General features: G+C 33.0%; 3 protein-coding genes across 5 annotated transcripts; 1 reads left to right on the top strand and 2 right to left on the bottom strand.

Annotated features, from left to right (window-relative positions):
- Positions 1–3,402: 3,402 nt before the first annotated feature.
- LOC118029300 (UDP-galactose transporter 1) lies at positions 3,403–8,095 on the top strand. The gene is made up of 5 exons (XM_035033159.2): positions 3,403–3,893; positions 5,290–5,539; positions 5,651–5,858; positions 7,086–7,317; positions 7,654–8,095. Exons 1-5 carry the CDS (start codon positions 3,783–3,785, stop codon positions 7,879–7,881), a joined length of 1,029 nt encoding a protein of 342 aa, XP_034889050.1. The 5' UTR covers positions 3,403–3,782; the 3' UTR covers positions 7,882–8,095.
- A 328-nt stretch (positions 8,096–8,423) lies between these two features.
- On the bottom strand, positions 8,424–10,491 carry LOC118029301 (uncharacterized). Its single transcript, XM_035033160.2, has 3 exons — positions 9,661–10,491; positions 8,843–8,964; positions 8,424–8,744 (listed from the first exon to the last, which is right to left on the bottom strand). Exons 1-3 carry the CDS (start codon positions 10,045–10,047, stop codon positions 8,594–8,596), a joined length of 660 nt encoding a protein of 219 aa, XP_034889051.1. The 5' UTR covers positions 10,048–10,491; the 3' UTR covers positions 8,424–8,593.
- A 4,246-nt stretch (positions 10,492–14,737) lies between these two features.
- On the bottom strand, positions 14,738–23,346 carry LOC118029265 (uncharacterized). 3 transcript variants are annotated; one of them, XR_012169831.1, is made up of 17 exons: positions 22,802–23,346; positions 22,500–22,676; positions 22,229–22,369; positions 21,897–22,064; positions 21,196–21,513; positions 20,950–21,035; positions 20,160–20,244; positions 19,852–20,064; positions 19,215–19,274; positions 18,926–19,005; positions 18,476–18,792; positions 18,282–18,373; positions 16,861–18,201; positions 16,499–16,779; positions 15,726–15,893; positions 15,275–15,622; positions 14,738–15,100 (listed from the first exon to the last, which is right to left on the bottom strand). XR_012169831.1 is itself a non-coding variant. In XM_035033107.2 (16 exons), exons 1-16 carry the CDS (start codon positions 23,078–23,080, stop codon positions 15,487–15,489), a joined length of 3,942 nt encoding a protein of 1,313 aa, XP_034888998.1. In that variant the 5' UTR covers positions 23,081–23,346; the 3' UTR covers positions 15,138–15,486. The 3 variants fall into 3 exon arrangements, 2 of the variants coding, with proteins under 2 accessions (XP_034888998.1, XP_034888999.1); XM_035033107.2 differs by lacking the exon at positions 14,738–15,100 and having other exon boundaries at positions 15,138–15,622; XM_035033108.2 differs by lacking the exon at positions 14,738–15,100 and having other exon boundaries at positions 15,138–15,622; positions 21,250–21,513.
- Between the last annotated feature and the right edge of the window lie 3,271 nt (positions 23,347–26,617).

Below are 26,617 nucleotides of genomic sequence, written 5' to 3'. Positions count from 1 at the left end.
TCTAGTAGTTATGAGATTTATAAAACTCGAACTAGTGATTTCTATAAAACAAACCAAAAACCAGGTCAATTAAGCTACATCCTTTCGTACTTGTTTGGCAGTATAGTTGTGGTTACTTTTCAAATAACTTTTTGTGCTAAAATACATGATAATGATATTTTTTTATTTTTTAAAAATTATTTTTGAAATCAGCACATCAAAATGATTTAAAAATATTAAAAATATATTAATTTAAAATTAATTAAAAAATAAAAAAAATAATTTTTTTTTAAAATACTTTTAAAATAAAAAATAATCAGACACTCAAATGAAGTTGTGCTCGACGAATGACAGACTGCACATTGAGGAGAATCTTCACGAATGGGTGGTTTTCAGCTACCTAACAATTAACCCGCGTAGTGTGTGTGTGTGTGTATGATAGGTCAATTTCTCCACCTATCCCCTATAATATCCACATAATATATTTAAAAGTTTGGTATTTTTGTTTTCTTGAAACTAAGATTATCATTATTCTTTTTTTTTGTATCATTTTAATTATTATTTTTAAAAAACTGGAATTCATTGTTTTGTATTTTAAAATTGTTTTGTTATTTCTTAACATTAATAGAATTACATATTTTTATTTTTTTTATAATCATAATTACATTTTTAAAAAAAGTTTACAATGATAGTAATATAAGAAAAATTGATTACAACAATAAAATACTTTACCAATGAGAAAATATAAGTATTTAAAAGTTGTTATAAGTTTTTTTTAGGTCAACTAAAAAAATAAAGAAAAAAAAATAAAAATCAATTGAGTAATATTTTTTTAATATATATATATAATATATATATATATATATAGAGAGAGAGAGAGAGAGAGAGAGAGAGAGAAGTATACATAGAGAAAAGGTAGCTCATGCGCATGTGATTTTCATTGTAGCACTAGATATAAATTATTATAGTCAAATTATCTTTTTGCACCCCTCCACTAAATACAGGTTACTATGGTCAACTTACTTATTTTAGTAATAGTTTTTATTTTTTTTAATTAATTTTTTATTATTTTATATTTATTTTTTATAAAAACTTTTCAATATCACCCCTTAAATTTTAATTTAATTTGTTTTTCAAATTATATTTGATCATTATTTTTTAATTGTTATTTTTTATATTATTTTTTTAATTAATTTTTATTTTTTAATTTTATCCTTCATCATTTTATTTATTTTATTTTTATGTTGAATCCGATCCTTATTATTTCAATTTTTTTTATTTAATTCTTTTTTTTTTAATTTGGTAATATTTAGCACTCGGATAATGACTTCTCCATCGGAACCAAATTGATCATATATTTTATAATGACAATTTCGATTATTAATCATTAGGGTATTGCGTTGTGTCCCTTGTTTTTTCCATTTTTTTAAAAAATAAAAGCCAAGAATCACCATCACAATTCTTGTTTTAAATCTCTTGACAATTATCAGCTATCGATTTTTTACGTTTCTTGAAGATGAAAGAATTAAACAACACATCAATTAGAGATATAAATAAATCGGTTTCATGTTTTCATGAGATTTAAAAACAAAAATATAGAAGAAGAATACTATAGAAATAGTCCTAAATTAGGCAAAACTCACAATAATGTTACGAATTTCGGATGTAACAGCCACATCTGTAACTCAAATGCATTACAACTTCCTTTTTTAGTGCTCCTTTAACTATATTTGTTGTGAGAGTATAACTGCAATTGTTTTTTAAAGTATATTTTATTAAAAAAATATATTAAAATAATATTCTTTTTAATTTTAAAAAAATTATTTTTTATATCAACACATCAAAATAATTTAAAAACATTAAAAAATATTAATTTAAAACTAAAAAATTAAAAAAATTAAAATTTTTAAAATACAAATCCAAACATCAAAGTCCATCATCATATCGCTTAGGTCAGTTTCAATACCAATATAAATGAAGCATTAAAGAAAGAAAGCCGGTTCTTGCGCTCGTTCTTTTGGGAGGAAGTATATATTTTTTATGTTTTTAAAATGTATTTTTATCATCATTGAATCAGTATATAAAAATAATTTAAAATTTTTTTTTTTTTAAAAGGAAATTTTAAGAACACGATTAATGTAAAAGGTTATTTCTCCCTTTTTACACGCAAAAAAACCGAGACCTACAGCAAGTGTGTAACCTATCATCTGATCACAGATGTTACAACCATCTCCCAACATACAAACCACCACCTCGTGTCCCACAGAAAGAGCCACCCCTGCATAAACTCTTTGAATACAAAATTAAACGTACCAGCCTACCAAAAAAAAAAAATTAGGGATGCCAAACCTAACCAGTGGAGGTATAAATTCCAGTCAACGCCACCAAAAAGTCAATGGATTCAATGGCTGCTATTCCAATTCAATTTATCGTGGGGCGAACCCTCTTTATGTTCATGATAGTGCGCGTTTGAGTTGTGTAATAGTTATTTTTTAAATTAATTTTTATTTATAAATATATTAAAAAAAAATTAAGAATTACTTTTTATATAATGACATCAAAATAATAAAAAAATACTAAAAAAATTAATTTTAAGTAAAACATATATTTTTATAATAAATAGCAAGAAAAATAAATACACAATATATTTTTTCTAAATTTATTTTTAAAAATTATTAATTTGAGTGTTACAAATCTCAGAAGTTATTACATATTTATCTTATTATTAATTTCAAAATCCCTTAAGATTAGAATTAGTTAAAATATACGTAAACTGATTAAGATGTTTAAAGTTAAAAAAAAAAAAAAAAAAAATACATACACACAGTCACACACACACAACAAAAAAAAATATATAGAGCACTAATATTCCACGTCGGCAGCTCAGCTTATAGAGATGAACATTTTTCAATATCACCCTTGAGATTTCTCATAAGTTCCATTTTAGTTATCTATCAATTAATAATTAAATATTAAGGAAATGCTCTTGTTTTTGCAGTTTATTTATTCTCACTTGATGGTTAACTGCATTATTTTATTAAATATATAATAAAAAATGTAATCTTTGGAAACCAATTTCATCCCCAGCATTACCTAAGGTTTTAGTATTCCCCTTTAATTCATTACTATTATATGGCATTGAAAAGTTTTAAATGATTGGGTCCAAAGTGAAATATTTGGAAACCTACATGGGTTAGAATATTATTTTTATATATTAAAAAATATACTCAAGGCTTGTTTGGTGCAGTAGTTTTGCTATTTAAAAAAATAATTTTTTTGAATTAATTTTTTTATATATATTTAGATTATTTTAATATAATAAATTTTAAAATATAAAAAAAATAATATTTTAATACGTTTTTATATAAAAGAAAAGATACTTTGAAACGGAACAGCACTTAGTAGTTGATACTAGGAAAAACAGACAATGTTTTGTTAGTTCATATAATAAACACACGAGAGAGAGAGAGAGAGAGAGAGAGACGTTTAATATTCAACGAAGAAGTTTTAAAACCCAAAGAGCTTAAGCAGTAATCACATGGAAGAAGAGCTGCCTGCTCCGTTACGCCCTCATCCTCACCTTCTTATTACTTCTTCCTCACTAATTAGGGTTTGTTAATTAGTTTCCCTTTCCACCTCTCTCATTTCCCTAAAGACCGCGTCACCGTGGTTCCACTTTCTCTTCCTCTATCCTTCCTTTTGATTTTGAATTCAGCTATTTGAAAGGGAGGAGAAGTGAAATTTCTTAATTGAGGTGAATTCTGTGGTTTCTTTTTTTTCTGAGAGAATATACAGATTGCGAAATGGAGGAGAGTGTGATTTTTCAGTGGAGTGTGTTTAGATCTCTGCTCGCTATTCTCCAATGGTGGGGTTTCAATGTTACTGTTATTATCATGAACAAATGGATCTTCCAGGTCTGTTCTCCCTCTTTTCCTACACATCTTCATGATTAATTATCCTGATTCTATTTTTAAATGTAATTAGTCTGAATTTTGTTAACTCGGCTAGCTCAATTTCCCTGTTTTATTGAGTAATCTATCGATTTCGCTTGACGGGTAAGCTGAATTCTGCAGGAATTCTAATTTTTTTATAGCTTAAATCTTGATGTCAATGCTCTATTTTTTTTTTTCTTAGGTATGTATAGATATTTGCATCTGTTTTTTTTTTTTAAAAAAAAAAAAAATTTGTTTTTTCGGGTTTAATCAATCTAATTGTAACTGTATATGTTATTAGTGAAGGATGGTATATTAAATTCCTCTATTTTTAGTTTCTTTGGTGCGTATTAATATGCAGGTATCTACAAACATTCAGTTTTTTTTTTTCTCCAGCTATTTCTGTAATTTAAATAATTGAATTCCCATGTGCACATTCACTAAGGTAGTTAATTAAATCATTAAAATTCCTGTTGTAGATTGATATGCATGTTTGGCACATACAGTTCACCAACTGATGGAAAAAGGGATAAACCCTGTTGGAACTTTTTGTAAACAGACAAACCATCTTATGTGGTGGTGGGTATAATTGAGCTAGCCACTGTTTTATTAGCTTGCCTGTCCTCTTCATATTTTTTTCAAGCCTGTTTGTGATGGTGGGATATGGCTTCACTTTTTCATAATTCGATCAATACTCCAACCTATATGGGACACTGAAAAAACAGATCTACTCTGTATGTATGTTCATCACAGGGTGTGGAATTTATGCTAATTGATTGAAAAACCTGATTATGCTTTCCAAATCTATGTGCAGGAAATTGTATTCATTTTTTTTCTGATTTTCTTTGAAAAGAAATTGGATTTTTTGGGCTCTGGTTAACTTATGATTGTATTTGTTTTGGACTGAGGGGATGGCTATCCTCTTTTTGAGCAACTATTTTATGTGAATTCAGTTTGAACAATCAGTTGATGTGACTATTATTAAATCTGATATTGAAGTTATATTCAGTAATGAATTAGCAGAATCCTTCTGTTTTTGTATTTTATATATGGAGTGTAGTAGAAAGTTTCAATGCTCCACATAGACCTGAATATTACGGGAGCTCCTGGTAACTTATCTCTCCTTCACATGTATTGATTCTAAAATCAGATGACCTTTCTGACAATCCTTCTCATGACAAGTCTTCTTTAAATTATTTCTCTCCCTCTTATTAAAAGCCTACTTATCATCCTTTCTGTTCCAGTTGGTTTGACAGTCAATGGCAGAAAAAATTTCCTCAGTGTTTAGCTCAAATGTTTATGTACTGGAACTGGAGTTTGCTTGATGTTTATGGGTGTCATCAGAGATCTTCTAATATGAAATTGTTTCTTTTCACAGAAACTGGATTTCAAGTTTCCGCTATCAGTATCTTGCATCCATTTCATATGCTCATCCATTGGAGCATATGTGGTCATCAAGGTTCTGAAGATCAAACCATTGATAGTGGTTGAACCTGAAGATCGCTGGCGAAGGATATTTCCCATGTCATTTGTGTTTTGCATCAACATAGTGCTGGGGAATGTGAGCTTACGTTTCATTCCAGTTTCGTTTATGCAGACAATAAAGTCATTTACTCCTGCAACCACAGGTCAGGCCCAGAAATCATCAACATAAATAAGCTATTTTTTTATGTTTCCTGATCCTCAGTATTTTTTTGTTGTCATGCAATAATTTTGTCTTATCTTCAATGGCTGGACAGTTGTTTTACAGTGGCTAGTTTGGAGAAAATATTTTGACTGGCGAATTTGGGCTTCTTTGGTGCCAATTGTTGGAGGAATCCTTCTAACATCAGTTACTGAGCTTAGTTTTAATATGTTCGGATTTTGTGCTGCCTTATTTGGATGTTTGGCTACTTCAACAAAGACTATTCTTGCAGAATCTCTGCTGCACGGATATAAATTTGACAGGTAGCGTCTCTGTTCTTGTCAGCCTTTGCTTTACTTGCTCTTAAAGTTTTCCATTTCTTGTTTTATTGCATTCATTTCTTATTTTCTTGGAAATCCTCTAATTGGAACTCTTTCATCTGGCTTTAATAGTTATTTGAGAAGCTGCAAGATAAGCATCAACAGTTACTTTATATTGCTGACTACAGGATTTCCCTGTGTAATGTGTGATACATGTATCATTGAAATTTGAATTTTAAAATCTGTATTATGGTATGTTTCCTGTTGTAGCATACCTATATTTACAACATAGCATACTAGCAGTGAAATGCTTTGAAACATGGAAACTTCACCGTGATGGTGTCTGACTTGAATGATCTCAAAAGAACATGCTGCTGATTCTATAGGTGAAACCGGTCTTGTATATGTTTACTTGGTGACTATTTTTCATGAGGCTTAGAGATGATGCCAATCTGTAGAAATTGCAGTGTTGCTAGTCTGGCACAACCTGTCCATTTCTTTATGAGAGATTGGATTGCAATAGATCAGCCATTTCTTTTCTTTCATGTTTTTGATTGAACTCTCAGTTAAAAACTTTCTGTTTCCTCTACTTCCAATATTTGTAAGGGTTATGGGGATTATACATGTCATGCCTCATTTTAACTGTGAGCTCCCCTTTATGTTTGCTATGAACACGTGATGGAAATTGGAACGGGTACAATACTTTTGTTTGGAAGTGATACAAGTTAGGCTTACATTTTACCTGCAATATATTGGCATCCTGTGTTTATTACAGGTTAAATCACACAAGACTTGTATACAAAACTTTGCTATAGCATATATACTTCTGGCATGTATCATATTTGCAGATTTCAGGTGAGGAGCTCACCGTGTGATTTTTTTTTCTAATTGAATACTTGTTGGAGGTTGAAAAAGGTCTTTCTCTCCTTATCATACCAAAAGAATTTATGTTCATTGGTGGCTTGGCATCTCTACTCCACATTTTGACCAGTTTAAGACAATTGAAGATGGGCATCCTCTTAGATTGGTTCTGGAGCTTAATGCTCAACTACAAAACATTCCAGGATCTTGTTAATTCCTAGCAAATAATGAAGCAAAATTGAAGTTTGTAAAATTGTTTCGGAAAACTGTCAATGTGTGGGTTTGATTGCATGTGAAATTGTTTGCATGATTTATCTCTGCAAGATTCAGGCTGATCCTTTCTTATATATTTTTCCTGTACCTTCTTAGCATAAACACCGTGTACTACATGGCACCTCTTGCAACCATGATCTTGGGATTACCAGCAATCTTGGTTGAAGGTAGCGGGGTTATAAATTGGTTTTACACCCACGAAGCTGTCTGGTCTTCCCTCATCATCATTTTAAGCTCTGGGCTGCTGGCCTTTTGTCTCAACTTCTCCATCTTTTATGTGATTCATTCCACAACTGCAGTAACATTTAATGTTGCTGGAAATCTTAAGGTGAGACCAAAATTTTTCATCCCTTAACCTAGTATGACCTGTCTCAAGATTTGAACCTGCACGCTGTTTAGTACCTTCAAAAAATTTTACAACAGAATTGATCTTGCAATCACATTTTCGTTGTATTCATCAATATCCAACACCACACCTGGATGTTGCATGCATTACAAGTTTATTGACAGTTTCTTTCGCTTTCACGTGTACTTGAATTTATGTTGCATCCTTCTCCACCAAAGACTATTTTGCGTGATCTTCCATTGAGCTTGCAGTTTTGCAACAGGAAGCAACTATGGTATTGATATGCATACTCTGTGCCCCAATCTTAATTGTGTACAGGTTGCATTTGCTGTTCTAATTTCCTGGATGATATTCCGGAACCCGATATCTGTCATGAATGCTGTTGGATGTGCCATTACACTTGTAGGGTGTACATTCTACGGGTATGTGAGGCACTTGCTCTCCCAACAGCAGCCACCGCCAGGAACTCCTCGAACACCCAGGACTCCGAGGAGTCGGATGGAATTACTTCCCCTTGTAAATGACAAATTGGATGACAAGGTCTAATTGAGAGGTCATGGTAGTGAGGTTCTGCGCAGTTGGCACAGGAGGGAGGGGGTGAATTGAAGAGAAGAATGAGAACTTCACTTTGTCGTGTGAGCCTCCATTAGATCACTCAAAATTTTACATATGTTCTTTTTCCCGCTGAGAAATAGAAACCATTCAGTTTTTGGCCAGTGGTCTAATATTTATTTATATTTGATAAATCAGCCTTTATGTATCTTTTCCTCTGTTAATTGATGACTGCCCAATCTGCATATAGCCTCACCATGCAAGAGCACAACAATGGCAAGCTCTGAAAAGTTTCACATTATCTTGACCTCCATCGCATGCTGTAATGAAACTGGTTGCCGGGGACGGAATTTGCATCACCTGTAATACTTCTCACCTTACAAATCAGGAAGCTACAATCGTTTGCCATCAAGTTGCAAGCAATAACAGCTGGTGATTTGTGTGGAGTGCTTGAATAGCTTGTTTTGCCCTTCAAGATTGACGCCTTACGGGCATCGACGAGCTCAAACAATCTCGGGGGTTAAATAAAATAGAGCAACATTAAATGCTATCCACAATAAAATTACTTTCGTGGGTGGAGAGATTCTCATAGCATTACATTGAAAAGGGGGAAGAACTGGTCAGTGCTAAAGGGGTTACGGAGAGATTTGACGCTAATAGTACATTGAATCTAACCTAACTAGTGTTATTAACCTCTGAAATGAACCTAAGCAAGGAGCCAGAAGTCCTTCTGCCTTCTAGTGGTGATGAGGTACCCGCTCATGCCTTGGCTCTGCTTCCTTACACCGACAGTCAAGCACTCTGCATTGTTGATGCACTGTTGAACAAAATCTTCGCTGCTGCTTGTCCCACAGAGGCTGCAAGAAATCTCACCAGTGGATGTTAGAAGTCAAGGATCAAACAGATTCGGAGACCAAAAAATTTAGAGATATGAAGGTTGGAGTGTTGGACCCACCAGCTGATAAGTGTAGAGGGCCTTTTCTGACCCAGGACGAGCACCGAAGCCTCTAGCTTCTTCACCTGGCTCATTACCGTGCCCAGCTTGGGTCCTTGAATCACCAGTGCTTCCACTTCCACCTGAAAATTGCCCCAGATCAAACATAAGACTGATTTAAAACGAAGGCATGAATCGTGACATCTCTCTTTCCCAAATAAATAAATGAATGGAAAGAAGAGAAAATAAGGATAAAAAGTGCCAGAAAAATCTCCCACCACATCCATCTGTGCCTTTCTGGAAAGTAAAAGTGACAGATGAAAAGACAAACCAAGCTAGTTAAAATTGCCCCCCCTACTCCCTCCAAGAAAGAGAAAGAGAGTGCAATGCAAGGCTGAAGAAGGGATATCATGCAGTTAAAAAGTAAATTAAACCAAGTGACAAGGACCTGAATTCCCTCTCACAAGAAGCATTCAAAGGAAAGAGAGGAGGAGCGGAGTTTACTAGGCAGGATCTATCGAACACAACTAGAAGATACTCTCTTACAACATGGGATCTGTCACTCATGCAAACGAGAAACAAAACTAAAAAAAGAGAGATCACAATTGTGATGCAGCAGAGAACTCAAGATCAAGCATTCAAAGGAAAGAGAGGAGGAGCGGAATTTACTAGGCAGGATCTATCACTAATGCAAACGAGATGAGCCAAATAGAAACAAAACTAAACAAAAAAACAGAGAGATCACAATTGTGTGATGCAGCAGAGAACTCAAGTTCAATTTTAGACCCAACAAATGGCAAAGAGGGGAGGGGGATTTCTTGAACATAAACAAAGCATACCTCAGGTCGGCTAGCCTTGCAAAGTGACCCAAGAGAACTAGCAAGATAAGGAGAGTAGGCATCAGATGTTCTTTCACCGCTGCCCATGTCGCTAGGAGGGATAATGTGAAGCAAAGTGAGCAAATCACCCTTGTTAGCCACATGAGTCAATGCCCACATCATTGCATGCTTGGAATGTGAAGTTTGATCCACCACCACCACCACTCTTTTCCTCATAACCAAACCAGCATTGTCATTACCATACATGTAAGCCCCTTCCATTTGCTTCAAACTTCTCTCACAGTTATAGCCACCTTCAACAGTGCAATACTTGCTGTTGCTAGCACTCCTCCTCCAAGATGCTGACCTCCCACTTAGCTGCCGTAGGAAAGAACCTGAACTTGGCATCTTTTATAGCCTAACCAAAGCGAGATAGTTCTTATAAGGAGAAATCAACTTTAGATAAATACAAGCACTGTCACAACAGAAGAAACCAACAGAGGAATAGTGATGCTAGTACAATAGTATAGGCTCTAGCTAGCAAAGGAAAAGGAGAGAGAGACAGCCATGGGAAAAACTGGTTGGAGGGCTGCCATTACAAAGAGACCGTGAGATTGGTTTCAATACTAGTATATAAACTATAAAAAAATAAAAAGTTATGTGACAAAGAAAAGAAAATGACGGGTGAGATTGGAGCTGAGGCTAGAGAAGGTCTCGTGGGGCTGGCTGGTGATGATGCAAAATCATGATATCTATCTCTTTGCGCAGGCAACAAATTAAGAGTCACGGGTCACTGTGAATAAGAGAGAGGCTCTGGTCAGGGGTTTGATGATGAGAGAGGATTCCTTGTACCACCATTTTTTTATGTTTCTGTATCAGATTCTTTTGTACCGATTTTTTTTTCCAGATCTCATGTTCATTGTCTTGTATGATAGTACGAAACTACTATGAAACCCGTATCTTTATCGTATGTTAGGTATTTTTTCATCCCTCAAGGGGCACATGATATGGGCGGTAGGGGTCATTTTCATGGAGTGAATTTCACTTCACCTTCTAGTTCCTCTAAGTTGTACAGCCGCTCGGTTAGAAAGAAAGTATTTTTGAAAATATTTAATTTTTTTTTAAAAAAAAAAAATTATGTTTAGATTGTTTTATTGTGTTTATATTAAAAATAAATTTTAAAAATATATATATTTAATATATTTTCCTGCAACTACTAATGTTCCTGTCCTGCTTTCAAATTTCTAATAATAAGCCTAGGCAACTCAGCTACGCACAGAAAATTTATGCTGGCAGTTTCGAAGATTGTGAGAGCAAGATGTGATCTTCTTTTATTTTGGATTGCCATGTCAAGATCATTGATGATTAGATTTCTGATCGATAGTGACAGACACGTGGATTGATGATTCGTAGAATCAACGCCATGAGCCCATGATCATGAAAAAAAAAACAAAAAAAACTTTGAGAAGCGCAAAAAGATCTTTTTCTGTAGTTTCTAACTAAAATAGCGTGAAGCTAGATAGTTTACCGACGCTTGGTCGGATAAAAAAAAAAACACTCGGGTGTTGTCGTACTAGTTGGTTTAAAATAGAAGTGAATAAAAAAACTGAAAAATAAATTAAATTCAGAAAATTTTAAAAAAAAAAGAAAAACTAAATTGTGAAAAAAAAAAGATTAAAATTTTAAAAATAACTAATCGGTTCGGTTTCAGTTTTTAAACCTGAAACTGAAAAAATCAAAATAAACCCAAATCGGAAAAAAAAAAACGAGCTAAAACGAAAAAATTAAGTCAAATCAGTCTGAATTGGTTTTTTTAAAAAAAACTGAACCGAAATCGAAACTGGTCGGTTTGAACTGATTTCTGTTTCATTTTGGTTTTTTTTTTAAAAAAAAATTTGGTTTAGTTATTATTTTTTATAAAAACCGAACCGAAAATGATCATCTCTATTTTAAAAGGATGATAGGCTGGTATTATTATTATTATTATTATTATTTAAAAAATTTATTTTTGATATTTATATATCAAAATAATTTAAAAACTTTAAAAAATATTATTTTAAAATTAAAAAAAAAACTTAAATTTTCATAAAAAAAACAAGTTGAAGTGCAACACCAAACAGGCATTAACAATACAATTAGCAAACTATTTGTTTACCTTATTATGGAGAGATAACTGGAAAATCAAATCTTTGTTTCACATATTAAAAAATTATTTTAAATTTATTTTTATCTAACAACATTTAATGAATACCACCAAATTTAGGTCTGGAAGCCAATTTCAAAACTGTTTGGTAAAATTTTTAAGGGTTTTGTTTTTGAAAATCCTTTAAAAAAAACTATATATATAAAAAAGATTAAAAGTGTCTTGAGGCTTTTAAAACTATTTTATGGACATGCTTGGGGAAAATATTTCTATATATAACACAACTTACATCGCATCTAAGCTATTTTAATTGTGAGATGTCTGATTGAATTAATTAAATCTTAGACTTATTTTTTAATAGTTACTAGATTAAATATTATAAATTTTAAAATTATTAAAAGCTTATCTAATTATTAATTTTTAAGGTTTTAAAAGATTAATTGATGTAAATGTAAAATGACTTAGACACTCATGGTAAAAAAATAAATAATAAAAAAAGAAAAGCTACCCCTGATAACTGTAGCAATGCAGGAGGATTTTAAAGTGCAATCCACACCTGGCAATGGTGGCAGTGAACCGGTGGCTGTTGAGGCTGGGAAGGGGCGTCATAGTAAATACACACCATCAAATTTAATGGTTGCAACTTTCAGCAAAGAAGTGCTCTGTGCTTACCTCTGCCTTTCCTTACCTTCTTCTCATTCAAGACGTCAGTGTCGTCAGAAAAGTCAGTCCTTAAAGAATCCTGACCCGAAGACAGCCTATAATGAATTCCCTTCTTTTTATAAAAAAATAATGATAAAAAATACAAAGAATTAATCATCAGCACAGCAGTAGTGAATAAACAAAAATAAATAAATACCAAAAAGCCAAAAAGATCGTACTTCCAAATTATTGCTCCCGCCCAATTCGCTGATTCCTGCTTCTTTCTCTGAAATTACCACCACAGCCCTTTCTATCTATCTTTTATCCGAACCCATTTACAGGACAGGTGTCTAATGTTTTCGACTTTCTATTGTATACAATTAAGTATACCTTTGATATATAAAAATACATACATACATATTTTACTACGCTGAGCTGTTTTTTTTTTTTTTTTAATGTTTACATGTTGTAATTGTGTTTTTTTTTTTAAATCACTACTATAAGGCCGGAAAAAAAATTGCATAGAAAAATTCAAAACAAAAAAATCATAATTAAAAAATTAAAAATAAATAATTTTTTTATAAAATAACCAAAAAAAAAATAAAAAAATAAGGAGTGAAGAAGAAAAAAAAGTCCATAGGTGATAAAATGCTTCACCTCCCCAACAGTGCCGCACCATTATAAAAATAACGTGGCAGCCCATCTAAGGACATTGTGTAAATTTATCATTGGAAGATATCACACGTGCCTCCCAAAATATAAGAGTGCCTCCCGTACGCGCCAATAACTTTTCACATTAAAAGATAAAATTGCTCTCGGTGGCTCTTGTTTGATTAATTAACATAAAAATGGGCTCGTTGTTTGATTAATTTTTATATCTAAGGCCTTAACAAGTCATTTAATGAAAAGACAAAACACTCCTCTTTGTAAGTTTTTAAAAAATCTAGCATAAAGGGTAATTATATAATTTATTACACTAAAAATATAAAAAACAATTATATCTCCAGTTAAATTTCTAATGACCAAGAAGACTTGTAAAAAGATAAAATTAACCAACTGGTTTATTTAAAAAAAAAAATTATAACTACACTACTGTATTTAATAGTGAATTGGGTGTTGCGACATTAAATCACCCTTCGAGGTGCGTGTGTATTAATTGCAAAATTGAATTTAAAATGAGGTCAATAAAAGAGGTTAGTAAATCATAGCATTAATTAAAGTTTGTTTGAGAGTGTAGTAGTAATTGTTTTTTAAAATATATTAAAATAATATTTTTTAAAAAAATTATTTTTAATATTAGCACATCAAATTAATTTTAAAATATAAAAAATATATTAATTTAAAATTAAATAAATTTTAATTCTTTTAAAAAATACTTTTAAAACATAATAGGAACTCAATAACGTTATTTAATATTTATGTCCTCGGTCCAACAAACCATGAATAGGCTTTGACAAAATGATGATCATTTTTAAATGGATTCTTGAACAGTGACCAAATAAACTATAAAAAGCAATCTCATAATATTTAAGGACTAAATTTTAAATCTTTAAAAACTATCATCATAACGTGTACTGCCACTCCCTTATTATACTGTGTGTGCTGCAGTTGATTGACAAGGTTTTGCAAGCAAGAAAACTTACACGCTCACGGTATCTCCTGCCTTTTCGCTGTATATTCCATTTTATGGGAATTTGTGCATCTGAAGAATTTCAATCCAAAATATACGGCCCAAACCCAATCCCTGACGGAGATATATTTATCAGACCTCACCCGGGGTTAACCTGGTGAAGAAGCTGAGACTCAAGTTATATAAGTTGATCCCAACCTGAAAAATTTTTTAAAAATATATTTAAAATTTTAATATTTTATATAAAAAAAATTTTAAAATAATTTATGTAAATATTAATTATAAATAACAAAGTTTTAAAAATTATTTCAAAAAAAATTTTATCCACATTAAAAAGATATTATGTTAGTTTGTTATCTTTTTTAAGTTAAATTATTTAAATACAATTTTTTTTATTTCATATTAAAAAAATATAATTTTTTTTATTATGAACATAGAATATATATACCAAAAGTTTAAAATCTTCACATTAAAAAAATAATTTTTTTTAATTTATATATATTAAAATACTTTAAATTTCCACATTAAAAAAATAAAATATTTTTTTAATATTTATAAAATAAAATTTTAAAAAAATTAATAACCAAACTAAAAATTATATAAAAAAAATCTCTTATTAAAAAAAAATATTTAAAAAATAAAATAGATTTCAATCAAATTTTTCACAGATGTTCAGGTCACGGGTGAAGCTAAATTTTACTAAATTTTTACTTATTTTAATCTTTTAGATCAGCCCAGTTACCAACCTCATCAGGTTTTTCGAATTTAATAACTGTAGACGTAGATGGGTCTTCAAAATCGCAAGCGTGGGCGGGGGATAGAGATGTGATAATACAGACGAATTAGCATTCAGCAGCACTTTTTCTTCAGTCTCGTGAATAGAGGCAGAATACGACATTATCATGACATAACCCTACCGTGGCCGGTGCCTTCTTCCTTTCTGCTCGCTACTTTTAGGGCACGTGGAGTACTTGAAGGAGCCCCATCCCAGGGCCTTTCCGACGGGGATTAGCGAAGCTTTTTGAGTTTGATGATCTTCTCAACCCCTGGCAAATTGCAAAATTAAATATAAAATCGCATCTGTTTCTCCTTCCACTTAGTACTTTTCTTCGATCTTCCTCTATAAATTGCCTTATTTAAATATAAAATCAAAAGGGAATCACAATTAGCTTTACAACAACAACGAATCATGCATCCAAATTAAAGGTCAAGAAGATAACCATAATGACCAAATCAGACGTCGCCCTAAGGTGTCACTGGCATGCCTAATCTTCAGCCGTGCCATCGATACAAGTAAAATCAGCATCCACTCTATTTGTTCCTGTGATTTCGCGAAAGTAACCAATTCTTGTAGCAGCTGCATTGAGTCATGGCTAACACTAGAGCTAGTGAAGAGTCAACTGTCTATTGAGTTAGTTCCTCGACAAAAAGGTTAAATAGTTCTATCTGTGGCGTCCATTGATTGGGACGGAATCTTTGAATAGATGTTAGACTGACCCAGCAATGAAATTTCTTCCGGAGACAGCATTAGTGAACCATTGCTCAAGTAGTTTCGAGAAGCCCGTGCCCTACATTATAATAAATTGTAACTAAATTAACCTTGTGGTGATGACAGGGAAAAATTACTGGTATTAGGAGGGTTTCAGTAATTCTCGCATCACAGGCACATACCTCCGTCCTTTTGCCTTGCCAATGTTTGCTGGTGATCGAGAAGCTTCTGATCTTGCCATGTGGCACAGCGAAGATTGATATTCATAGAATGCATCACCTTTCATTGTCATGTATGCTCGTGAAGGGACTATGGACTCGATTATATCACAAAGGCTTGACTTCATTTCACTGCTTGAAGAAAATCAAAGAGAATTGGGTTAAGAGAAAAACGCTGCAGCTAACACAGATATTAAGTTTGGTTCACAAAGCAAGAGAAATTGCATGCAATTGACCGTGCCAAAGCATGGCAAGTTTTGATTTGGCATATAACGTGGACAGTTCATTATAATTAATTCTTTTCTTTTGTTTTTTCTTTTGAGGGACAGGGAATTTGGAAAAGAGAGGATAATGTATGCTTTCAATCAAAGGAAAAACTAAAATAAAGGAACAGGCCTTGGAAAAGCAATGCATAAATTTGCCCTGCTTGGCTAGACATTTGATAACCTATATGCCATTAGTTTCACATATTATACAGGCAATTAGGTATACATACCTAGCTTTGCTATGTCTCTTTACAAATACCATTTTAATCCAGAAATTTAAAAGAACATGGCAATGGCATGAAACCTTTGCCACGTGCACACAATATGGAGTGATTTTTAAGATTCCTTGCATGGCAGTGACTTTACATTAAATGTCATTTTTGATCTGTAATTCAAATGTGGAAATATTCAAGCCAGTCCGCAAATGATCTAACAGTATGAGCATGAGTAGAGTTGAGTTGAGCTCTATACCTATTTGACGATGTTCCATTTTCTGGTAGGCTCATCTCAGTACTCATCCCAGAATGTGAGCTCTTACTACTCAAATTCTGTCTAACCAAGTTACCAAATTCCATCATACTAGCAGTAGACAGCATCTCCCAGGTGAAATCTACTTTGGACTCCAAACCCATTTTTAACCCGGCATTAGCAAGTTCTTTGGCATAGAAGCAAAATCCTTGCCGAGCTATTGTTGATGACATCTGCAAATGCTCATCAGACCAGCTGAACGTGTCCACCACATCAGAGGAATCCTGCAAAAAATGTACCAATATGAACCAACTAGCTGAGGATAATACAAAAGGAAAAAGTTTTAATTGTTAGTTCATACTAACCAAAGTTTGGTGCTTTGAAAGCAATAGTTCAGCTTCTGAAATCAGATTGCTCATACCATAAGCAAGTTCTATTATCCCAGTAGCATCTTTGACTTCTGAGGTGACAAAATGTCTTAGATCTATGTGACGATCACGAAGTTTTCTCCAAGACTCTCGTACTAAATCAGTCATCATACAGGATTGAAATTTCTCCGCTGGCTTGGGTTTCTTATTGAAATCCATGCGGCTACATTCATCCAATACTTGATATTCTCTTGTAATAGCTTCAGCAAGTTCATTTTGAGAATCTTCCACCTCTTCATGAGATGATTCTGCAATTACATCACAAGTGCTTCCCAACATATCATAATTATGTTGTAATATGGGCACAAATTTGTCAAGATTTTCAGTTTCAACTGGACATAGGTTTTGACTGAACTCGTTGCTCACTGAAACTTCTTCCAAAGTGTCAGCCACTGAAGTGCAATACACCCTGCTAAATGACACCTCTGTTCCACCATTAATTAGAGTTTCTGGAACAAATGTTGATTCTGGCACACATGATACATCAACTGATATGGATGTCTCTTTTACATGCAAATCAATTGCTATATCTGGACATTGACTACAATTTTCATCTAGTTTCTCCACTCCAGAACAAAGTTGCAGGTCAGTTGATGGACTTAAGCAGTTTTGCGTGCTTGTACAGTGAGAGGGAAATGCACCATCAGCTTCAAGGGTGAATTCACTGTTAGTATCCCTGTCTCCAATTAAGGGAACTCTGTCATTGACCAACTCATCTTCAGAATCCGAAGACATTACTACATTGAGTTTCCTTCTACTTTTTCTCTGAGAGAATGATACCAGAGTTCCTGAGGAATCAAAAACATCATATACTGCATCAAAAGGGATTTCGAAGAGATCACAATCATGATCAGAGCAATTCTGGTTTAACATTGCTTCTTTCTTGGCCTCGATACTGTATTTTCCATAATTATGAATCTTCAAGTTATTTTGCATTTCTTTATCTTCAAAATCTTCTTCTATGACCTCCATGGAAACAGAATTTGCTTCTTCCATCGTAGACAATGAATTTGTGATCTCCTTTTCAACTAGCTCAGATAAATGAGAAGGGAAATTCCATGGCATCATCTTTGGCAATACTCGATGCCCAGCCTCAGGATCAAACTTGAGCGGGCCAAACAGTCTTGGTGCTTCTCTACCTGGAAGCAGTTTTCTAATTTGTTTGCCCTGAAACCAGAACTGAAGATGCATAAAGGTTTTTCTGATATCTCCTTGACAATATTCAACTACTTGCTCTAGTAGATGAGGTTGAATGTTGACCTTCTCAGCAGAACAAACCTACAAGTCAATAAAAACACCAATTTAAGCTGGATACAAGATTAACAGCATAGGAAAGCACATAAACAGGAAGCACATACCATATATGCTTGCTGAAGAAGCTCCTTCTCTGATGGCATCATAAAAGAAACTTCTAGCCTGTCCAGACTGGTAGGAAGAACGGGATTTTCACCTGGCAATCACCACAATCACAAGTTAGTGACACTAGGAAAAAAACTACCAAAACAAATGACATGTCAAGCAACAAAAAACAATTTTAACAAGCAAACCCTACTATTGCTGGTCAGTATCACAGGCCCTTTCGCTTTTTCAGCTATTTGTTGTATTGCAGAGACAAAGCCACGATCTTCGGTGAAAGTAATATCCACATCTTCAAAAAGAATCAAGTGTCTAAGTTGTCCTCGACCACAGGCAATTGTACTCTCCTTGGAAGCACACTTAGTAGTGGCTCCAAGAGAATCATCCTTATTCAATATTGGTATCACCTCAATAATCTTGCTGTCAGAATCTGGTGTCAATTTACCATCAGGAAGGGCTGAGGGAAATTTTGCAATTTTGTTGCTCTGTGGTTCCACATGAATTTCCTGTGACCTGGAAGAAATACACTGTATATTGTAGAATAGAGGATTATATTCTCAATGGTTGACTAGTTTAGGTTTTAACTGCTGTGTGTTGTAAAAGAAGTTAAAGGAAATATGTGCATTGCTGCTGAATATTGACAAACCATTCGAGGGAATGTGATTCTAATGCCTCTCCAAATCTTTGCTTCACCACAGCTCCATTTCGACACTCTGATGCATTGACCTGAGGATGATGATATGACAAAACATTTAGTTTTCACTTTACAGGCTACAGCGTTCCTGTTATGCTATCCACTCTAAGGATGAAAAACCATGTGCAGTCATTAAAAAAATTGGAAGGATGCAATGTTTATCATGGCATCTAAGATAGTCCATGAAAATGATGCGCAGAAAACTGTAATTCAGTTCTGAAAATTAGTGTTTAAGCAGCACCTCCAGAACTTTGAATCCTTCTTCCTTCGCACAAGCATAGATAGCAGCAGACTTCCCACTCTGCAATTAAAGGCCATGCGTTTAACTACTGGGATGGAACTAAAATTTGCATTAAACTAATACTAACACACATTACATTATGGACATTCTTATACAGTATAACAGTTCATTGTTTAGTATTGAAAAGAAACTCCATCAAAAACTCCAATAACAACACATTAGCATCCTCTAAAGTGGAATGTGACCAAGAATAGGCCATACCCAAATTGTAAAACATAAAAGAGAAAACAATCCATAATATGAACAGAATTATCAGAATGATTCCACAGAACAGTGGTAGGGCTGAAATCTTACCCTGACCTGAAGCAAACTAAAAACAATTCCAGTAAAGAATCCAAGGAGCTAATGAATAACTGTATAGCATGCTGACAAAAGCATTTGACCGAGAATCCTAGAAACCTTCCCTTTTTTTTTGGAGAACAAACAAAATGAAACAGAACTTTTTATTTCCTCCTTAATGAATTGCAACCAAGAGGAACTTTCATATGGAATTCCACAGCTAATTTCTTTCCACAGGCACCTAAAAAAAAACAAGCAGTAGGAATCCATGAGGTATTGAGAGGGAATTGATTCATACCCCAGTCGGTCCAGTGATCAAAAGAACATTCTTAAGGCTGGCCCCTTCATTATTATTTTCTGAATCAGAGTCACTTTGAGAACAGGTATAATCAGCATCTTGTCTATCACATACATCACCACTGAAGGTATCTGTGCTGGCTTGATGACCTCTTTGTTTCCAAGAACAAAGCCACTCACTCAAAAGTTTCACTGATTCATCATTTCCACATACCTGCAGAATTTTTGGAAGAAGTATTACAGAAAGGGAAAAAAAAATCCCGTAACAAAGACTAGCAAGAAGATAGAAGTAGAATAAAAACGTCTGACCTCAGTGGCATTCTTTGGCTGGTACTTATCCATCCACAATCTATCCTCAAGCTGATTAGTGCAACTAAGGTATGATGAGTCAGTCCTACAATATCAGCAATATAATGAAAAGGACGTTACCTCTCTAAATGTACTAACTATCTGAAACTAGTCAGATAAAAGCAGCAGCAAAAAACTAGCATCTATGCAACAAGGTCAAAACTACTTTATGATAAGACAGCCAACATGTTTGGGGCTACGCAATGTTAGCAGCAAGTATCGAATATGACAGCTATGATATTATCATCACTAGATTCATAAACCAGCTTGACCAACAATATGTTCTGCAATTTAACCCTAAATACTGATGATGAAGGGAAATTATATCTCGTATATAATAAAGTAGAAGTGGAATGGTTGCTTATCACTAAAAAAGGTGGGTACTTGGCAGTTGGTATTTTGCATTTAATGTAGTTTGCTTATGGTTATCACAATTCATGTAATCAGACTTCCAGCATTTGTAAAACTATCCATTCATTAAAAACCTTTCCAGTGCTCCTTTCAGCCATAAAAATCTGAATCAGCAAACAAGAACAGGAATGCTTATACATATGATGCAGCTGAAAGAACTGATCCCTTGAAGCTACAACTACAAGCATCAGCATGAATCAGTTCAAAAGCCTTACCAAAGATGTTACTCTGCAATTCAAGGACTATGTTTATAACAGTAGTACACACTGAACAAACTGTAGCTAAAGTTACAGAAGTCATCAATTCACATGCAAATAGGATTGCCAATGATGATCCGAACCTTTCTTGGAGAAGGTCACTTTGCTGCTTGGCATCTGATTTTCTTGTACAGCCAGAAAAGAAACCAACTTCAACAACCTTACAGTCCTGCAAGGAACACATTTATAATCTCAAAAATAGGAATGTGAGATGCAGAGTTGCATAACAATCTGAATTACAGTGATAGCAATTTCTTCCCAAATGAAACTAAAAAAAAAAGTGAAAAAAGGGAGGGGGGGGGGACAAATAAAGATACAAGATACTTAACAGGTGTTGCTTTACATATGGTTTCTGTATCCTTAACAAACTGACAGCATCCCACCTGCGCATCAGATGATGTGGAAGAGAATATTGCCGGTGCCTCGCACACAAATTCTTGTCGACAAAGGCATCGATCCAAAGATGCATTATCTTGAAGAAGTGATGTACTGGGAGGATGTGACGCACAGGGGAAGTCATTTATGTCTAGCGATCCAATGAAGCCTACAAAGTTTGATGAGACGGGGCCTTCTAGACTACAACTGCTATTGGCAAATGGTTCCTCACAAACTTTCCAATCACTCCAATCAAGAGGCCTTGCATCATGCTACATAGTAATCTTCAAGTTTCAGTTGATGTGAGTTAAAAGTAAAAACAAATGCTAGCTTTGAACACCATTGATGGAACAAGAGTGATTTGAAAGCTGATTTTAATGTTCAGTAATTCACACAAGGTCAGAGCTGGATGTGTTGCTTGCGATGAGAGAGGGGATTTTGAAAAAATAAAAAAATTAAGATTTGATGTTTTATGGACATCCATAGATAGATAAACTATAGCAAGCCCCTGCAAAACTTTGATACACGCACAAACAATATCCCTAAATCCCAATATGTTTATCATTTTCGTCCTTACTTGGGTCCTGCAGTTAAAATTCAACATAGCCATATAGCTCTACCCTACAAGGATGCATGGCCAATGGATGATGCATACCTGATCCCTTTCAAAGACGTGAATAGGACCAATATCGATGTTTTTATCTTTTATCTTGGCCGAGCAATAGTTACTTTCTGATTCAGTTGTCTTGTTACATCTCTTACTCACTTTCCATGATGTGAAAAAGGGGTGTATTTGCTTCCCAGCAAACAATCGTGAATTTTCCTGATAAAACACAATAGAAGTTAATAGTGTTACACACCGATTCACTTCAGCAGATATCAAAAGGAGTTTAACTAAACCCTCATGGAGAAAGTGCATAAAATTTATATATATATATATATAAACACTTTTTTTTTTCTAGAATTCATGGTAGCAAGATAACTAACCTCGGCTGTCATCTTGGCCTCTAACCTCAAATTAGGGATTGGTGGTGATGCATCCTTGTTCTCTTTCATATTACCAATACCTTTTCCATTACTGGAGCCATTCTTTTTAGGTGTACCATTCATAAGTGACTTCTCCCTTGACTGTTGAATAAAACAAATAAATGGAGCACATAAATTGACTACAAAAATCAAAATGATTCGCACACTAAGCCAGTCAAATCACCAAAAACTTAACCACTTCATGCTTATACACGGCTAATTTTAATTGTACCTTTTTAGGAGTTATACTTTGTGGAGTTGCCTTTCCTTTCCGTGTGTCCTTCTTCTGACTCCCACAGTATTCTTCCCCTTCACTTTCGCCATCCCCACAGACAGCATTACATTCTTTACCGCGTTTCTGATCACAGCTGAATTCCGTCTCCGGTGATTTGTGCGGTAACAGCTTAGACTGTTTGACAAAAGAACTCGGTATAAAAAAAAATGCAACAAACTGATGGTATAAAAACTAAGCTGAAATATTGAATAATTCTCACACTAACCAATCATATTAACAAAGATTTAAGCAATGCATACCGTATCTAAATTACAGCCAGTTTTAATTTTGGTTTGTGGAGTTGTCTTTCCCTTACGCGTTCTCTTCTTCTTATTTTGACTCCCACAATACTCCTTGGCTTGATAATCGTCATCCTCGCCAATACATTTTTTATCGAGCTTTAGTTCGCTATTTTCTGGTGATTTATGAGGGAACAACGTGGACTGTACAAGTCTCCGGCGAACACTCGTCCGCTCCGGCTGCGGGATCTCTTCAGCTGCGGCCGCCACTGGCCCGTCTCCATCAGCTGATCTGTCCATGCTAAATTACGATGATTAAGTGAGTTGATTTTAGGGTTTTTGAGGATTTGGGGGTTTTGTTGATATAGAGAGAGAGAAATGGAGGGAAAGGGGCTTTGTTGCAGCCTCTAGAGCAGGATTGTATTTGTTTGGAAATGGGCATGTACTGTAAAACAAACGAATCTAACCTCTAATCTAATCTAATGCCAGGGGATTTTTTATTTTCTTTTCCTTTTCCTTTTCTGTTTTTTCTCTTTTGAACGTTGCCCGCCATATTTTGCTGGGCTTTGATATAATGCCCACTTTTTTCCCGCGCGCTCGATGTTGTGTTTTCATTGTTACGGATTGTGAGAGTGATGATGTTGTTTTTTTAAATTATTTTTTTTATTTAAAAATATATTAAAAAAAATATTTTTATTTTTTAAAAAATTTTTTTATTTTTATATATTAAAATTATTAAAAATTAAATTTTTTTAAAAAATTATATTGAACGATCCATAACCCCAAATGCTTAAACAAGAAATTTAGGAGCTTAATTTTAAACAGCATAATAATCAAAAATATTTTATAAAATAACACATGAAACATGGAAAAAGAATTTCACAACATGATTTTTTTTTAATCTTCATTTTCTTTGAGTCTTTAAATATCAAACCTTTTATTAATAATTAATTATTGGATATATGTCAAAGAATCATCTCAATCTAATAACTTAAGCTGTTAGGTGAAGTGAGGGGCTCTTTAAATTTAAAACTTGCACAGACTCATTTTATCTTGTATTTAATTTTTATCAATCAAATGAGAATGATGATATTCGAACTCGTGATCATTTGGTCATCAAGACTCTAATACCATATTAAAGAACCATTTTAACACAATAAATTAAGTTGTTAAATAAGGTAAAAGGATATATCATTTCCTTCTTCTTCTTTTTTTATACAAACTGTTGGGGATTATGCTTGGTCCTTTTCTTTGGTGATTTCAAAGTTGCTTGACAATTACAGTTACAAAAAACAACTAATTATTCTAGTAAAATTATTCCTCATTCCTTCAATTTACTTTTTTATATATAAGTGTTTGGCATTGCAATAATATTGGTTTAGGTTTTCTAGGTTGTTTTGTATGTTTATGAACAAGAATTTTGAGATATCAAGAAAATATTTTATAGCTTGGTTTTGTAAAATAAAATATAATTTTATTAGTTTATAGTAATTAAAGGTTTGAGAATCGAATTTGATTATTTATAAACAAATAATAATTTTATTAGTTTATAGTAATTAAACTTTTGAACACCTGTAATTTTGTTCAATTAAGGACTAGTTTGTCCGGGCATGGCAAATATTTTTATTTTTTTTAATTTCGGTTAATGTTCTTTTTTCTTTTAATTTGGTCATTTCGTGTTTTTATTATTTATTTATTTTTCAATTTACTTGATAATTTATTATTTTTGTTGGGAAATAATGGTCTCAATATTAAGGAAGAATTCTGATGTTCATATATTTAAATTATTTTGATTTATAACAATTAAGAATTAAAAGATCAAATTTGATAATGAAACAAATAAAGGGGGCTAAAGTTAATGGGCAAGTTTAAAATGGTTAGCACGTGCATTACACGTGCCAAAGAGCCAGGGAGGACGTGGTGCTCTAGCGAAGTGTGCAACATCCTACAATGGCCAAAAGATGCATTTCACAATGGCAATCAATGTGCCTCAACATCCACTTCGTGCACACTATCTTTGGTTGATTCGAGACGTCTTTTTTGTTTTCAATCTTGAACTTCCACATTGGATTCGCTTTGAACGAGGTTCTGTTGTTTTTTTTTTTTTCGTTTTGTTTATGCTTTTTTTTCTAGTCCTTATGAAAATCTTTTTTTATTTGATCCATTTACTATCATTGCATTTTCTATTATCACCTAATTAAATAATACCAACTTATTTAATTCTATTTTATCTCCTTTCCTGCTGCTGTTAGAGCTATGAACTTGGATTCCATTGTAGAATGAGTTATACATGTTTATTTCTTTGAAGCTCAGGAAACAACACCACTAATAAAAATAAATACCCATCTAAAGGTTGAGTAATTATCACTTGCATTAGTTATCCAACTAGCATCAATATAACCTTGGAGTACAACTGGAAAATTATTATAAAATAACCCAAAATGCATAGTCCTTTTCAAGTAACCAAGTACTCTTGTAATTGGTTTTCAATGATCTATACTAAACTTACTTGTGTATCTAGATAATTTGCATATTGTGAAAGCAATATTTGGTATAGTATAATCCATGACATATATTAAGTTGTCAATTGCACTAACATATTCAATATGAGCAATTGATCTACCCGTATTTTCTGTCCATTTAAAGGAAACATCAAATGGAGTATTTGAATTTTTTATATTCAAATGATTAAATTTATTTAAGACTTTCTCAATATACTAAGATTGACAAAGAGTGCAACCCTTAACTATGTTTTCTTACTTTGATACCCAAAATAATATATACGTTATTTAAGTCCTTCATTTTGAACTTTTAGGTTATATATTTCTTCGTATCATTAACAACACTCATAAATTCATAATAATAAGAATGTCATCCACATAAAAATATATTATCACACTAAAATCATTTGTAAATCTAGAATAAATACATCTATCAGCACTATTATATTTAAAACCATATTCTAGAATCACATAATCAAATGTATCATGCCAATACTTAGGTGTTTTGTTTCAATCTATACATAGATTTAATCAATTTAAAAACTTTATGTTCATTTCCTGGTAGAACAAAGCCCTTTAGTTGTTTCATATATACCTCCTCATCTAATTCACAATTGAGGAAAGTTGTCTTAACATCCATTTGATGTATATACAAGTTATAGATTAATGATAAAGCCAAAAGGTACTCTTATATATGTTATACGAGCCATAAAAGCATATGTATCAAAATAGTTTATTCTTTTCTTTTGTCTAAAGCCTTTAACTACTAACCTTGCTCTAATAGTTTGAATTGATCCATCACCATTATATTTTCTTTTGAAAACCTATTTATATCCAACTACCTTGAAACCTGAAGGTAAATCAATAATAGTCCAAGTATTGTTATATAATAATGAATCAATCTATCATTAATTGCCTATTTCTAAAAACCAACATCTCAAGATATCATTGTCTCTTTGTATGTTTTAGGGTCATCTTCTAGTATTAATAAGATTGGTATCTTATTAAGCACATCGATTTAGTTACCTTCAACTAAAAAAATATAGATTATAAGATATAATTCGGGTGTAAATTCTTTTCTTTTCTAACAAGTTGACTTATTCTAAGTTCAATATGATGATCAATTTGAATTCTTTTACTTCTAGAACTTGGATCAAAACTTGTATTATTTGTTGACTCTATTTCAATTTTAAAATTATTGATTTGTTCACTAATTAAATTAGAATCAATTTAAAATTTATTTTTCAATAAACTCAACATCTCTAGATTCTATAATCACATTAGAACTCGAGTCCAACATTATATATGCTTTTGAATTTTTAGCATGGCCAACAAA

The sequence above is a fragment of the Populus alba genome, chromosome 5, assembly GCF_005239225.2.
Source record: "Populus alba chromosome 5, ASM523922v2, whole genome shotgun sequence".
Taxonomy (NCBI): domain Eukaryota; kingdom Viridiplantae; phylum Streptophyta; class Magnoliopsida; order Malpighiales; family Salicaceae; genus Populus; species Populus alba.
This window is presented reverse-complemented; position numbering and strand designations above follow the sequence as displayed.